Source organism: Ammodytes marinus (genome assembly GCF_949987685.1).
Source record: "Ammodytes marinus genome assembly, chromosome: 22".
Classification (NCBI taxonomy): domain Eukaryota; kingdom Metazoa; phylum Chordata; class Actinopteri; order Uranoscopiformes; family Ammodytidae; genus Ammodytes; species Ammodytes marinus.
Window position 1 is genome coordinate 11,172,976 of NC_137226.1, and position 16,712 is coordinate 11,189,687.

A 16,712-nucleotide genomic window follows, 5' to 3' on the forward strand; every position below is an offset into this window, starting at 1 on the left:
CATAAGAGCACCGAATAAAGTGTGTACAGTATATGTATATACAGCCCAACGTGTAATGCGTAACATGATACAACAGTGTAGTGCAGATATTTATTTTCAGTCCGAGTCCACGCTCGAGTCCAGCGCTTTCAGTCATACTCCACGGTGTCATGTTCCATTACTTTCCATGCTATTCATATTCACTCCGTTCAATTGGATCTGTGGTGTTTAATTCCATTCCATTCCACTCCATTCGCCTCTAATTTGATTTCAATGAATCCATTCCAAACCTTTTCATTCCACTCACGTCCGTGTTTGTGTATCTCTGAGACCAGCCCAGTTGTGTGTGAGTCCACTGGATATTTTTCCAATATACAGTGTCAAGTGTTGTTGTGTACATAGGGATTCTCCAAACCACTCTCATCTCCATGTTTTCTTCTTGCTGCATTGATGCGCTGCGCTACATTACTTATCCTAAGCCTTGTTTCCGTGTGCGCAGCATTACCTGAACTGTACATTTATGAGCTGAACTAATCTGTAAACGGAGTCCTGTATTTTCTATAGGCAGTGTCAGCCCACGTGTTTTGCTGGATACTGATTTGAGTTGATATACGGGTAGCACACATGATTGATAAGTTCCCATAATTTCAAAAGTGATCGATTAATTCTCCCTTAAGACATACAGTACAGAGTTTCCCATACATAAATATTATTTATGGTGGCCAAATACATGTATCATTACAAACTGCCTTAATTTGAAACAGAAAATAACGTGACACATTTTTTACAATTCATTTCCTATGTACATTGTACAGTTCACATATTGTTACCTTTACCAGTCATCTGTAGCAGGAGGCCTGTGGGAAACGCAACAGCTGCTATTTTCAGAATAAGGTCATTTAAGGAAATTAAACAGATTCAAGCCTCTTGTGAGGGAACCAGACATCAGACGTGTAAAGAAGCCTCCCCGAGAAGAGATTCAGGCATACAAGTTCGATACCAGGGAGGTTTGTAAGTTTTAAATGTTTCAGGCTGGATTGCGGAAAAAGATGTACCGACCCTGTTTTAAGAGCACCCCAGGGGATGAGTGAAGTGAAGAGGATTATGTTTTTTGTTAGCTTACCATGTAACAAAACAAAACAAAAAGGTTATACAGTTACTGTAAATGTACAGTTTCATTGTAAGGAATGAAAGTTGAGGTTGTAGGACACTGGCTGAATATGATTATTCAGTGTCCAACGGTATCCATGCACACATTGAACAAGGTGACTAGACTAGGTAAGGCAAAACTCTTTTCCTGGCACTGGTCTAAAAATGACTAGCCAAAGGGCCAATAGCATTGCACGCTGGCTGGCTAGTGGGAATCTCCATCCCTGATTTAAGGAATGTCAGTTTTGTTTAGCAGTTGGATCCGGCGGGCGTGTAGTTACTCAGCTCCCTGCGGATGGTGCTGAATGGGGACAGCTCCAGCTCGGTGGTGCACTCGTGTTCGTTGTCGTCGCTGGCCGTCGCCGAGGAGGGCGCGTCGCTACAGCAACAGCAGCAGCAGCAGCAGTCCAGGAAAGCCCTGCCCAGCGGTCGACACAGAAGAAGCAGCAGCGCCGGCGTGACCGCAGCCCGACAGAACAGCAACAACTGAGAGAGAAGATGGAGGACGGACATGGTGTGCTCCGGAACGCCCGCCGCCATGTACGCCGAGACAATGTTGCAGATGTTCTCGGGCACCACACACGCGCCGTACACGATCGCCAACGCCACAACGGTGCAGTTCATTTGACTCTCCAAGCGGATCTGCTTCTTGTTGCTGCGCACGCTGGCCTGCTCCGCATGCCGGATCTTGCGCGCCGTCACCAGAGAGCAGCCGATAGTGAAGAGGGTAGGCAGGCAGAAGTAGCAGCCGAAGCACCACCACAGCCTGGCGCCCTCGTAGGTCAGGCCCAGCACGTAGAGCATGTCGGGCAGGGACGTGGAGATCCTGATGATGCAGCGTTCCACCGGGGGCTCGTCCGGGATCCCCGTGTCCTCGGTCACCAGCTGTCGGATGAGGAGCTCCGGTAGGGCCAATAGGAGAGCTCCGATCCAGATGACGGCCAGCTTGGCGGTGGTGGAGGTGCAGTTCTCGATCATCTCGTAGTACATCTGCACGTTGGTGGCGGCGCGGAAGCGGTCGATGCACAGCGCGCACAGGGTGAAGGTGGTCACGCCGAGGGAGGCCACCTGATGCAAAGATACAAAAGGGAGAGTTATTTAAATTTGTATTCTTTTTTTTTTAAAGTCATGGTATAGATTGAATTTACAGTAATCCTCCTAGGTGGTTTGCAGAGGCCTCACTGGATTGAATCATGGTGCCCCTAGGACGCTGTTTATATCCTTAAATGAAAAGAATAATAGAGAAAAAAGTGAACCTCCGAGTTTATCCTAACAGTAGCCTCGTACTAGGGATCAATTTATCGTAACATTTTCCAAAGTTATAGTCAAGCTTCTCAGGTCCTCAGACTTTCAATGAATAAAAGAGTAACAAGGCAGCCGGTAGAGTAAACAAGTCTATGCACTAGACTCGCCCGCACAAGCCAGGCCCTTTCTGGCAGTTGACAAGTCAGCCGCCACAACATAAATATGCAGCAAGCAACACAGTAATGGTGTTGGCCTTTAGGTCCTCCTGACACTGGTGTAATTACAAGCAGTGGAGCAACAGAGGCACAATGGAAGCCTGTGAGCTGCTATTAACACTGTGTAGCATCCACTGAATGTGTGTATTTGTACGTGTGTGAAAAAAAAGTACACACACACACACACACACACACAGCTAGCAAGTGATACAGGGAGATTGAAAGCTGTCGTCACTGCATTCATTCATCTATCTTCACAACCACCCGTTGAGTGACAGTCTTACTAATTAACACACTTCCAAATGATGTCCAATATTTTCCTGTAAATGTTGCACTCAATACCCTAATGGACAAGCATATTACCCCTGACATAGCCTTTCCATGTTGAAATTGTCAGAGAGCTCCCAAATTTCCTCCGCATGTGAAAGCATCTGTTGGATTAACAGCCATTTTGGCAGAGTGGGCACAGTGCAAAACATCCTTCTGCAGCTGGAGCTTGTGTGTATGCATGTTTGTGTGAGTGTGTGTGTGTGTGTGTGTGTGTGTGTGTGTGTGTGTGTGTGTGTGTGTGTGTGTGTGTGTGTGTGTGTGTGTGTGTGTGTGTGTGTGTGTCAGAGAGAGACAAGGAGAGAAGGAGCGAGAGAAATTATGTCCTCGCATGAACCAGTCCTTTACATTTTTTTCGTCTCCAGCACTTAATCTGTCACATATTCCCTCCAATCCAGTCTCACCTAACCTCACCTTTCCTCTGCCAGACTTTCCCTTATCTTGTCTTGTTTTCTTTTACTCTCCTTAATTTCCTTACCCTCAGTTCCCCTTCCTTTCCTTCCATCCTTCATACCAAATTTAATTACAACAGCCAGCTCCCCAGATGGCCCCAGTGAGCCACGGCTTTAGTGCTCTACACGCATACTTCCTGGACAGATATAGATGTACACAAGATGTTCTGCGTGTCTGGGTTTAAAACACACACACACACACACACACACACACACACACACACACACAGGGGCAAAACAGACTAATTATGGCTGACCACACAAAACAGAGGGGTAAGTGGGGAAGACAGAACACCAACAGGCAGTCTGGAACTGTAACTGTGATCAATGTGACTGCGTTTTGGACCACAATGCTTTATAACCATACCGTCACACCACAATCTTGTTAATGTAATTGTAGCGAATTGCTTTGAAATATTAGCCAAAGCAGGACTATAATTATTCATTAGGTATTTAAGTGATGCATATTTTCCCTTTGCAACCTGGAGCAGAGTAAGCCAAGAGTTAGCCAAGAAGAACATTTATGTAAGTGGTTTATACACACTCTGGACGGATGAATACTTTGGGTGATTTAGGACAGGTGTCAACATTTGAGTGCACTTGGCATATGTTGTCGTCTTGACTCTTACAGTTAGTTATCTGTGCTTAGGAGAGCATAGGCACCAAGGAAAATGTGCAGCCATTTGGATCTTAAGCTTCTAAACAACAGCAAAGGCAAATTATAATGAGGTTTAGAAATGTCAATTATGTGAAAGTGCATGAAACAGGATTTGCATTTGTTTTGATGGCACTAACGACGAAAAGAAACAACATTTGTTATGTAATTGGGAAACAAATCATATGCTACGGCAGGTGTTAATGCATGACAGCGAACATGCTGATTTTACCACCATCCGACACATTGTGAACCAAGTGAAATGTATGAGAGTGAAAAGTGAAATGGCAAAAATGTCATAATCCAATCCAAACTAATCCAATTCATAATATTTAGAAATACACGCTCTAATTTTTAATTTTTTGCAAATTCCACCAGGGGATCATTGAGCTGTTATGGCAGTAAAGGTTAGCAGGATTTCCAACAGAATGTCCTCATCTGTACTATGAACAAAGTACAAATGTTTTGTTGATACAAACACACTGCAATTCTGCTCTCTTCACTCACTGACTCATCCCTCGGTATGGATACCATTCACCATAATTGCTCCATGCCATTTATTTCCCTATTGCACTCAGCAGTTTACACAACCATAACGTTGCCTGTTAAGAATAGATTTCTCTTCTTTTTTTCAGTTGGAGAATATGGATGTGTTTTTGACAGATGCTGGTTTCAGACATAGACCTATAACAGTTCAAAAACGTCTTCATTGGCCCCTGTAGACTGACCCTACATCTCTAGAAAATAAAAGTTATACTTCTTTGTTCTAATATTAAAGAGGCAACATACCAAACTCTTCTAATTGTGACCTACTTCTCTCTACATAAACATCCATGCCAAGACTACCTGTATTACGCACGCACGCACACACACACACACACACACACACACACACACACACACACACACACACACACACACACACACACACACACACACACACACACACACACACACACACACACACACACACACACACACACACACACACACACACACACACACACACACACACACACACACACACACACACAGAAACGTACACAATCCAGCACAAATGGACAGGTACTTGCAGAGCACTGTGAATATTTCATGACTTGAACAACAGGGCTGGAACAGCTTTAAAGGCGGTCATGGAGAACCTGGCAACCCAGCTTTGATCAGATGTGTCAGGGCGGAGAGCAAGGGCAGGGCGAACAAGTATAGCTTTGTACTAGAGGGGAGATGAGAGAGAGAGAGAAAGAGAGAGAGAGAGAGAGATATAGACAGAGAGAGATACAGACAGAGAGAGAGAGTCCCAGAATCAAGCCTGGTGGGGTGATGAAGCTGTGTGTGTGTGTGTTCGTGGAAGGGGGTTATGCAAACGAGGGGCTGTGGAACAGGGACAGAAGAATGGGAAAGGGAAAAAGAGAGTGGGAGAAACTAGAGAGAAATAAATGAAAGAGGGAGAGTGAGTGAGTGGAAGACAATGGGAGAGTGTGGGGGGTGGGGGGACACGTCAGTCAGTAGGAGACAAAGTGACTCTCAAGTGACATGAGGTATGAGATATAAGGCATGACATCTTCCGTACGATCAACAATGTTAATGTGGCATTTCCTCCAAACAGGAGCGTTGAGCCTGTCATGTTCATTGTACCTGATAGCAAGATGACTGACCTGCTCGCCTCAGGGGTGGAAGTGGTGTCGTTTAATAATTATCATTTAAATCATACTATTTAGAACTTACATTACATGGCACTGATACAAGCGTTTTCGATAATGAACACTTTTAAGGATACTTAACAGTTGCTATGGGTAACAGTCTGTTGCTACAGATATATAGTGAGCGGGATAGACGAAGAAGACATATTTTCCTTTATTTTAAAATAACAGTTAAATATTTAGGTCTATATTCCATGGTGTTAGATGTGAAGCTTGATACCACTCTTGTACCTATATGCTAAATAAAAGGCTACAGCGCAGCAGCAAGTTAGCTTGGCTTAGCAGTAGTAGGTAACTTGTTAACACGTTGAATCTCGTCACAATCAAGTTGTGGTTTTGTGGGTGGCATTTGCCAGTTTTGTGAATTACCCCTAAAACAGTGTTATAATTACAACTACAGTATCATTTGCATAGAACAATTTTAAATCAGAGTGAGTAGCTCAGAACCATTTCAACAATTCATATTATCTGGTTCTTCTTAACTTGGACTTCAAAGGGCTAAAAAAAGAGAAAGAAAGAAAAGAGAGAATAAAAAGGCCTTTCATCTAGCACACGTTTCGCGGCAGGTGAAAAATAGATTTTTCCCCCAGTGCTGTTTTTTAATAACGGCCCATTAAACTCCTGATTAAAGGTCTTGTGAGCTGATGGCACAAAGGCCTCCTGTTATTAATTGGATCTTAACAAGGACTGGTGGAGCCTGTGCGACCACACGGTGACTACAGCCACTGTCAGAGATAATGGCTGTTATCAGGTGATGAATGGGGCTAATGTGGAGACACAACACACACACACACACACACACACACACACACACACACACACACACACACACACACACACACACACACACACACACACACACACACACACACACACATAGAAATACAGTCTTATTTTAAGGCGCCAGGGAGACAAAGGGTTATTCCAGCTGTAGTCCTGTTCTCTAGATTGAGTGTGTGACCCAGTGCAGGCTCCAGCAGACCATAACTCTGACCAGAGCGACCCTGCCACTGACAGCCACCATCCGTCTCACAGCTGTGCTGAGACAGAAAACTGATGTGTGTGAGCATGTGTGTGAGCGTGTGTGTGTGTGTGTGTGTGTGTGTGTGTGTGTGTGTGTGTGTCTGTGCATGTTCACTTTAAAACAGGATTATTCAAATCTCTATCTCATTGTGGGTGTGTATATGAGCACACGTGTGAATGGTGCATATACTGTATGATGTGATGAGTGTGTTAGTGTGTGTGTGTGTGTGTGTGTGTGTGTGTGTATGTGGGTGGGGATGATCAATGGCAGATATGTGGCAAGATCCATCCATGTGGGCTGATAAAGATTTCTCTTTGATCATCTTAAAGCATTAAACTTTAAAAAGCCATAGGTTCCTATCTCTTTGTATAATGCGATTTATAGTATTATACTGTATTCTATTCTATTCTATTCTATTCTATTCTATTCTATTCTATTTGGGTAGAACATTGCCAACTCTTTTCAAAGGATGGAGCTGCTCAGTTGTCATGGCATCGCAGATGAAATGAATTCGACATTTTGTGGAAAATACACTTACCGAGTTTGACGAGAAGATTGAATTGACAGCACTCTTGTGTCTGTATACGGTTCATTGGAAGCTGGAGCCAGCAATCGATTAGCTTAGCTTAGCACAAAGAGTGGAAAGAGAGGGGAACAGCTAGCCTGGTTCTCTCCAAAGGTAACAAAATCCACTTAGCAGCACCTCCAAAGATCCCTAATTAACACGGAAAAGCCATAAATCCATAAAAGAACCAAAACGTTAAAAAAATAAAAGATTGTGCTGTGATCATAAGCTCAGATCAGATTGTCTACTGTTTCCACGGTTAAAAAGTAAAAAAAAAAAAAATAATAACTAACGGTCCCTCCTTGCTTAGAACAGATATCCACAGAATTCATGATTAAGTAGGACAAGCCCTCACAAAGTTTCATCTTTCTTGCTTCTTTTCTTGGCATGAATTACATTAGTAGCAGCCAGCCATTAGAGTATTGCCGCACTGTGTTTTGCTGCATTTCTTCCCTACACAGTCTTTTACAGAGAGTGCGTCCGAGGCTGTTTCTTATGCACAATAAATTTCTCTTTCATTACATTATATCCCCCGACCCTGTGGCAAATCCCCCCCGGACACTGAAACATTTATTCTGCCCTGAGCTCTCTTCAGTGTACACTGTAGCTGCTGGAAATCTCCAGCTCCAGACCATTGATGCCTGTCTAAGAGTGTTATGTCGAAGGCACCATCAAATTCAACATTTCTGATATTCTCCTCTATTCTCCTCTTACAGAAGGCATGGCTACAGGCCTGCCTGTTCCACGCTGAATTGAAACTGATACAATGTTTCTTCATTCATTCCATCGCCAGCCCTAACTCATTATCATCCAATGAATATGTATGCGTATTTATTTACATGGATAATTATCAATTTGGTGAATTGCATCCAACAGCGAGCCTAATCTTTGCTTCATGCTCATGTGCGGTCTTGTCTCGTCATATAAATCACAACAGTTACTCATCCACGGACAAAGAGCCCACTGAATGGACTCACCATCATGCATTGTGTAGAGCCGCTAATTATATACACAGAATAATTTACATATCTTCAAATTAGCTATCTTTCACGTGCCTAATAGAGGGCTACGGAGAAAGGTCACGAGCTCCAGCGCATGTTGGTGTGCCTAATTGGTGTTTACGTGTCACAACAGTGTGTGCGCATCAGGGTATGAAGCACAAATGTGTCTGTGTTCCCAAATGCTTTCGTACTGTATGTAAGTGTGTGTGTGTGTGTGTGTGTGTGTGTGTGTGTGTGTGTGTGAGAGTGAGTGTGAGTGTGTCTTCCCCCTGAGGCTTGCTTCTAATCACAGATAGCTGATGCAGAGAGAGAGAGAAAGAGAGAGAGAAAGAGAGAGATAGAGAGAGAGGCAGAACAGCCGTGGGCAGTGATCAGTGGAGAGAAGGCCATCCAGCCCATCTGGAGGATCAGCACACCCTACTGACTTTGTGTGTGTGTGTGTGTGTGTGTGTGTGTCCACGGGATAGATAGTTAGACAATAAGACATTAGACAGACATGTCAGATCTAGATAAAACTGTTTAGAGTAAGAAAAAATAGATTTTTCCATTGATTGGTATGATATATTATTAGTATATTTTTTGCAGAAAGGCAGACACCAGAAAGGGGGGGGGGGTGGCAAATAGCCACATATCCCTGTGAACAATGCATGCAGAGAAACTGACTTTGTATTTCTGATTCGGATACTTGCAAGTGTGTGTGTGTGCGCATGTGTGGGGTTGGAATGGCGAACGCGAATGTGTCAAGCTGATGTATGTCCTGCCATTACCACCAATTTCAGCGCAATACATGAGTCTACCATCTAGCCCTCCGTGGCTCCATACAGCCATCTCTATCCCTCTTTTCCTCCCAATCTATTGCTCCCTCACTTTTTCTCAACCATATTATTTGCTTTTTTCCTGTGCCTCAATAGTCTCTCTCTCTCTCTCTCTTTCTCTGCCTGCTGAATCCCACTGTGTGCCATAGCAATGACAGCCTACAGTGTGTGACTACAAGGGTATTGTACAGCCGCACAGTAGATAACAGGCCAGATGAATAAATGAGGCCCACAAGCTCAAGGATTCAGTGTAACATGGTCAAGTATTGCATGAGAGCAGGCAGTGCAAAGGACGCGGAATGTTACATATAGAGCTTCAGTCCTTTCAGTACACCCTTGGAGCATGTACGCAGAATAAAATGCATATGTGCTATCAATCAATACAGGCCATTATAGCTGGCATACTATATATGGCATACGGTGACAGTGATATGTCGGTGGATTGGCAATATACCACAAAGGAGAGAGAGAGAGAGAGTCTTTAGAGAGTGCCTAGATTGATGTCCCATGATGACAATTAGTTGTAAATCATGGTTTAAAAGAGAATGTGTGAACCCATTCGTTTCAGTCTCCTGCTAATGGGAGTGGTCATTAGGCCTGTTGGACATGTGGATCGGAGCTCAGTAATAATTGATTGACATGCATGATGACCATACTAACAGGGTTGTACACATGACGAATACATCTCAATTTGAATCTTTTATTTCATTATATGATATTTTTTTAGACTTGCATCCGTGTGTACTGTACTTATTTTCTGCAGGTAAAGCACATTATTCAAGATGTGCAGTGTCTGGCCCAGTTACTAGCCTTATCATTATAACCGTGTGAAGAAACTATGTCAATTCTTCATGCTGTTTAACAATGAAACTTAGCTTGCATGACAAAGATACACAGTTCTTGTATTGTGGAGGGCACCATTTCGTGCCTTCGCTTGTACAATGGTGATTCATACGCCTCTCTTCATTTTGGGGTGATGAGGAGAGACGTTTTTAAATATCACCCTGGCAAAAGGGCTGAATCAACCTTGACAAATGACTCACTTTCCCCCTCTGGCTGATAAAAAAAATGATTTATGCACCGGTTATTCTGTATTTTAGTCCACTTTCAAGTCTTATCCTCATCAAACGCCAGGTGCAAAAAAAAAATAAAAAAAAATTCGCCCCATTAGTTTTGGCTGAATTTGTAGCTCTATGAGTCACTACCTAGAGGGGTGGTCTGAAGTGACAGCACCTTGAAACAGCGTGTCTAAAATAACGTGTACTGGCTGTAGCCCACCAAATGTCTTTATTTTGTGCAGCCTCGCATTCTGACAATTTCCCTGTCATGTTTTCTTTCATCTTGCACCTAACACAGCATTCTCTTTCAGGGTTTCGGGAAATTACACGCTCTACTAAGCACTGAATAAAACCAGGTTTACTGAAGGCATCAGCATGGGAGGCTCCCCGTGCTGGGGACTGTGATACATTCTCCATATACAAACCTTCTGATTATGCATGCATGCACACGCAAAGTTGGGTTTCATGTTTGCTTTTATAATGCATGTGTGTGCGCGTGTATGTGTGTGTGCTTGTGTGTTGTATGTAGATTATAGCATGAGTGACTGAGTATGCATGTCTTCATTTCAGGCCAAATTTTGATATCTTCAGTGACTGAATTTGGGTTAAGTGAAGAATGAAGTAACTCCATAGGGTGGGTGAGAGAGAGAGCGTGTATGAGTGTGTGTGTGTGTGTGTGTGTGTGTGTGTGTGTGTGAGTGTGTGTGACAGGGGCATCTGTCTGTATGTTTCACTGAATGTTCCACAGGGAGAGTGAGCTCCAGGCTGTATTACTCAAGGCCTGTTTTTGACACATGAACGCGCACATGCACACACGCAACACACACACACACACACACACACACACACACACACACACACACACACACACACACACACACACACACACACACACACACACACACACACACACACACACACACACACACACACACACACACACACACACACACACACACTGACTGGGCTCCAGTGCACATGTCTTAAGAGATATAAACTACAAAATGCAAATTCACAGGAATTAATAAGTGAGTGCCACGCTCTTCCACACACATCCTCTTCATTTAGAACAGCCATTTGGTGGAAACACTTCAAGTATAAAAGTTATTAAATAATATCCTGTGGGTTTTTTGGAGGCTCATAATGCAATAACACAGGGTGGCAGGGTGGCGCTCTGTCTCCCTCTGATCCCCTAATAATTAAAACATGCGCCATGCACTCACAAGCTGTTGCGGATGAAATGGCAAACTGGATACTGTATTACAGTATGCGGTCAGCGAGGGGAAAAAAGCTGGCAAGCAAGACTGCAGAAAGGAGGAGAAGATGGTGCAAACGCAAGCAATCTCTACTTAGAGCCGTGGAGGCTGCTGCAAATATAAAGGCTGCATGTGAAACTGTCAGTAGCCCCCTTTTCCAGCAAACCAAAGGTCACCCACACAAGCTGTACCCCAATTTCGGGGTGAAAATGAGCAGGCTTGCGGGTTGCGCACACTGCTATTATTCTCTCTGGAGATATATTCCTTGCATTTCTCAATATACTGAAAGGCTGCACAACTGCGAGTCCTTTTACGCACTCTGCTAACATGGACTTACATGAAGCTTCAGAAACAGCTGTTTACATCTGTCTGTAATAAGAACATGGCTAAATAATGTCTTTTCCAGTATGGGAATCGTTGCATCAAAGTTAATGCTCTATCATGTAGTCAAAGGGGAGGATAATAACAGACTGTCCACCTGGTCATATTATCACTTGATTATGTGACAGCCTGTCACCCTGTAGGGCCGAGTTGAATTCAGTTTCACTTGTTCTGACTTACTGCCTGACTGTGCACGCTGAAGAAACTCTCTCCATTTCTCTCTCTCTCTCTTTTCTTAAATCAAGTTGTTAATGACATTCTCTTTCCACTCTTTGCTGCACCACACATCACATTTTACTCATGCTCCTTGGGCGCCACCCATAAGTTCATCCCTTTCAACTTGATTCGATGTATAATGTATGAAGTATTAAGGAGCAGCTTAACCTTTAAGCCCTGTTGTTGACCAATGGCCATTCAAAAACAAGCTTAAGTCCCCGGAGCTGGAAACCCCTGTTATATACAAAAAAGGGTGAATCTGACACCAATTGCCGAGAGAGCGCACAAAGGAAGGGCATCACACAACATGGTGTAAACAACCTTTAACCATCATCCATCTACAGCTTATCATGGACATAAAACAGGTTACCAATACCTGTAAGTTAAGTTTTTTTTAATCGACTATATTGTGACAGGGGGCACAAGAAAAAGTGTTAGAAGTCAGATTGTATGGGAGATAGTGAGCTATCATCTTACATGGTGGTGCGTCTGCCTGCCTTGAGGGCTAGGTGAGGCTCCCTCTATCTGCAATGGTAGCAGCAGGTGTTCAGTTGACAAACAGAGCCTCCTTGTCATTGGCTATAAGGTGACATCCTATAGCCATGATGCCTGTAAACAATCTGCAGGCAGGGCCCGGCTTAAAGTGAAACTCAACTCTTTAAGTCCATCTACTCCTAGGCCAGGCGATGACAGTGTGTGTGACACTTCATGTTCATGCCCTACAGTCAAACAGATTACGTCTATTGTCACTTCAGAAGGGTGTGAGCGCATTCAGATGGCGCACTGCATGATATGTAAATGACACTGGTTGAATCTGTCATCCCTTAACCTGCCTATGGGCATATTGCTTCAAAATCAAAACTGCCGCCACTATATGAAATAACAGTTCTTTTTTTTTTTACACATTCAGGGCAAGGTAAGAACACAGGGGGATACAAATAAAAATAGAACACATATAGGCTATGTACCTCCACGTAGGGCACCACTTTGCAGGTGAACTCGCCCAGCAGCCACGACTTGGTCAGCTCGTGGAACACCACCATGGGCAGGCAGAAGAAGATGAGCACGAAATCCCATACGGCCAAGTTGGCGAGAAGCGAGTTGGAGATGCTCTTCATGTAGTAGTTCTGGCACACGATGCACAGGATGGCCACGTTGCCCGCTATGCCCACCAGGAAAATCACCCCGGAGACGCAGGTGATGGCGTAGGCTCCGTAGGTCTCGCTCGTCACCGGATAAAACGGGTTCTTGATCTCGTCCCCGAAGTCCTGCGAGCTCGGGGGCGTGATGGGGGTCGCGTCCCAGGGGTTGTCCTCCCTGAACGTGATGAACTCTGACGTCCTCCTGGTGGTGAAGAGGTCAAAGGGCAGGTCGGTGGAGGTGAGGGCCGCCGGCTTGGGCAGGGGTTCCCATGGAGACGACGCGTGAGTCTGGCCCAAGACAACTGAGGAGCCTTTGTTGAGCCGGTTTCTCCCCCTCCTCGAGGCTTTCTTCTGCTCGTCTTTTGTGCCTCTCTTGTGCCTGTCAGCGTCGCTCTCCTCGGGACCCCCTCCTCCTCCAACTCCGTCTCCCCGGCCCATTGACGAAGGCTTAGCCGCATTGTAGTGTCCACCTGCCGGCGTCCCCGTACTACTACTGACAGCGCCATTCAACTTTATCCTCTTATTGTGATGGCGCGTCGGGGCCCCCCAATGCGAGACACTAGCGCCGTTGTTGGGATTCTCCACGGGTGTCACTACCACTGTCCTGCTGAAGTCGCGCTTGTTATTGTTGTGTCCCATTCGCAACGTTTCGTCCGCAATTAGCCTCTTCCAGGAGGGATGAGTGGAGTTAAGGGTCCCTCCTCGGGTGATAGCTGAGGACGCACCTGTGGCGTAGCCCGGCGAGAGCGCACGGTCCCGGGCTTTGTTTTGGTGACTCTCCCGGAGCGACCCGTGGAAAGTCCTGTCAGAGTGCGCGCCAACTGCGTCGCCGTCCTCTCTACTTCGTACTTCTCCATTGCTGTTTCTCAGAGACAACAACACATGCGTGTGGGCTAGTAACAGGAATAGCGTCCTAGGCGGCAGAATCTGCATGGTCCAGGAATGATTGAGCGCAGTTTTTTTTTAAATCCTCACAAGTGCATCCTCATAGCTTACCGCTGTATAGTGGCAGCACCGGGTCACTCACTCTCCCATTCAGTCAACACCCATGTTGCAAACAGTGGCCGATGCAAGAGAGGGGATGGGAGCTCAGGGCTTCAAGTGAACATACGCATGCATGATGCGAGCTCTGCAAACTTTAAAGTTATATCCCAATGTGTCTCTTCTCGCAGTGCACTCACTATGCAGTAGTCTCCAATTTGCTGCCTCGCCTCCTCCCTCCCTCCCTCCTCGTTCCGAGTCACTCCCGTTTCCAAAGTCTTGGCATCAGCTTTAACGAGAGCAGGACAGCGGATCAGGTCCCGAGAGCAGCAAGGAAATTGTGGAAGAGAGGGGAATACTGCATATCCACGCACGCAATCCGCACAGCATTTCAGTTTTCATCTGTGTGCATGGGGCAATCGCATCCAAATAAGACTCTCTCTCTCTCTCTCTCTCTCTCTCTCTCTCTCTCTCTCTCTCTCTCTCTCTCTCTCTCTCTCTCTCTCTCTCTCTCTCTCTCTCTCTCTCTCTCTCTCTCTCTCTCTCTCTTTCTCTCTCTCTCTCTCTCTCTCGCTCTCTCTCTCTCTCTCTATGCCAGTGCGTTAGTTTTAGTGGGTTGGGTCGGCTGGCAGCAGCAGCAGCAGCAACGTCAATGCGGTGCAGTCCGGGTAAAGCCCACTACGTTGTGATGCACGGGAGTAGAGAGAGAGAGAGGAGAGAAAGTGACAGAAAAAGAGAAAAAGGAGGGGTGGAGGAGATCGGTCTGTCTCTTCCTCCTCCTCCTCTCTTCACGTCCAGCGTCTCAACTCCTCTGCTTTTTTCTCCGCGCGCTGGAAGAAAATTGACTCCCCCGGCGGCTAACCCCGATCTGTCACTCCACATCCATCACCAATGGAGCATCCAGACTATACGGCTGCTATAGCCCCCCAAACCCTCCCGGCAGACGAGCAAGCCACAGTCACTGCCAGCCACGCCCGACGGACGTGCTAACACATACATCACCCATGCAGCGTTTAATTTTTACGCACAGGCTGGCACTGTGATTTCTATACTCGCACTTATATTGGGCACACATTTAAGCAGACGTAGTTTAATGTGTTCAAAATGCATATTTTTATTTGTGTTGAGAAAACTAATAATTTCAGACTAAGCCTTACACCTGCTGCAATGTTACAACTAGAAATACCCCCTCCCCTCCCCCCAAATAAATAAATACAATTAATATAAAAAATAAATTCCTATTTGCTCTGACAGATCTTAACCTTTATCCCGTCCCAGTGTCCTTGTCCAGCCATACAGGCCCACACTGAATCATTCATGACCAACCCCATGCATTCTCACTTCTGAAAGGGATCTTCATCTGGTTTCCCCTATAGCTGTAGGGGATATGGACATTGATTTTGACGTGTTCTACAGATGCATGCATTAATAATTGTACCATATCTCCATAAAATCCGCTCTTCCATTTTAAAAGGGCACATAAAGTCACGTGAAAGAACGATCAAGCAGACATTTAACCTAATCCTTAATGATATTCACACTATATTTAAATGGTGAAAAATGGTTCATAAAGAAAGTTAAACATGAATAGTAAAATGGTTAAAATAGAAAGCTGAAAGTAATGGGTAACCAGTTGAAACTGTTTGCTTATAGTGATAATAATGGGTCAAAAGTTCAAATAGTTGGCTTAAAGTTTAGATAGATAAATAATGGCAGTGTCGATGAGTTCATCAGACAGGTCTGTGGGTGTATGTCTGACTGAAAAGATCAGCAACCACTGCTGTGGCGTGATTAAATACTTGACACACACACACACACACACACACACACACACACACACACACACACACACACACACACACACACACACACACACACACAGGCTGAGATGAAAGCCTCTACTGTATGTCCAGTAGTTCAGTCAATACTTCAAGGGACTCTCAGGACCAAATTAATTGAGCACATTATATCACAAGTGCTCTAAGTACCGTAAGCGGATCTTTCACTGTGCTGTAGTCTCAGACAACATATACTGCAGTATTACCCATGTGGGGAGAAGGAAAGGAAAGTTCAAGCATGTGGTCATGAACACATAGAAATACTAACATAATCGCAGAAATACCTACTCCTGTATCTTTTCCAAAGGGGTATTCAGGTACTGAGAGAGACAGCGGGAGGGGAGAGTGAATTGGCGGACACAGCGGACATCTAGCTGGTGACCTTCTACATCAAATAGGTGATTGGAGCCAATTCCAACTTCCAACCAGGGATCCACACGCACGCACGCACGCACGCACGCACGCACGCACGCACGCACGCACGCACACACACACACACGCAAACACACACACATGCAAGCACACACACATACACACACACACACACACACACACACACACACGTTTCTGACAGCCAAATTTCAGTAGGGGGGAGAACACTGAAGATAGATGGCTCGAGTTGCTCCTGCCAACATCGTCATCTATGACAGTAAGAAGTTCTAAATTTAAAGTAGCACAACATTCCCAGGATGCCTTGAGTATATTGCATTTAC

The 16,712-nt window shown here is 45.0% G+C and overlaps 1 protein-coding gene across 1 annotated transcript; it reads right to left on the reverse strand.

Annotated features, from left to right (window-relative positions):
- Positions 1-1,377: 1,377 nt before the first annotated feature.
- gpr37b (G protein-coupled receptor 37b) lies at positions 1,378-14,113 on the reverse strand (the record flags this gene model as incomplete). The annotated part of the gene is made up of 2 exons (XM_080051368.1): positions 1,378-2,196; positions 13,007-14,113. 2 exons carry the CDS (start codon positions 14,111-14,113, stop codon positions 1,378-1,380), a joined length of 1,926 nt encoding a protein of 641 aa, XP_079907494.1.
- Between the last annotated feature and the right edge of the window lie 2,599 nt (positions 14,114-16,712).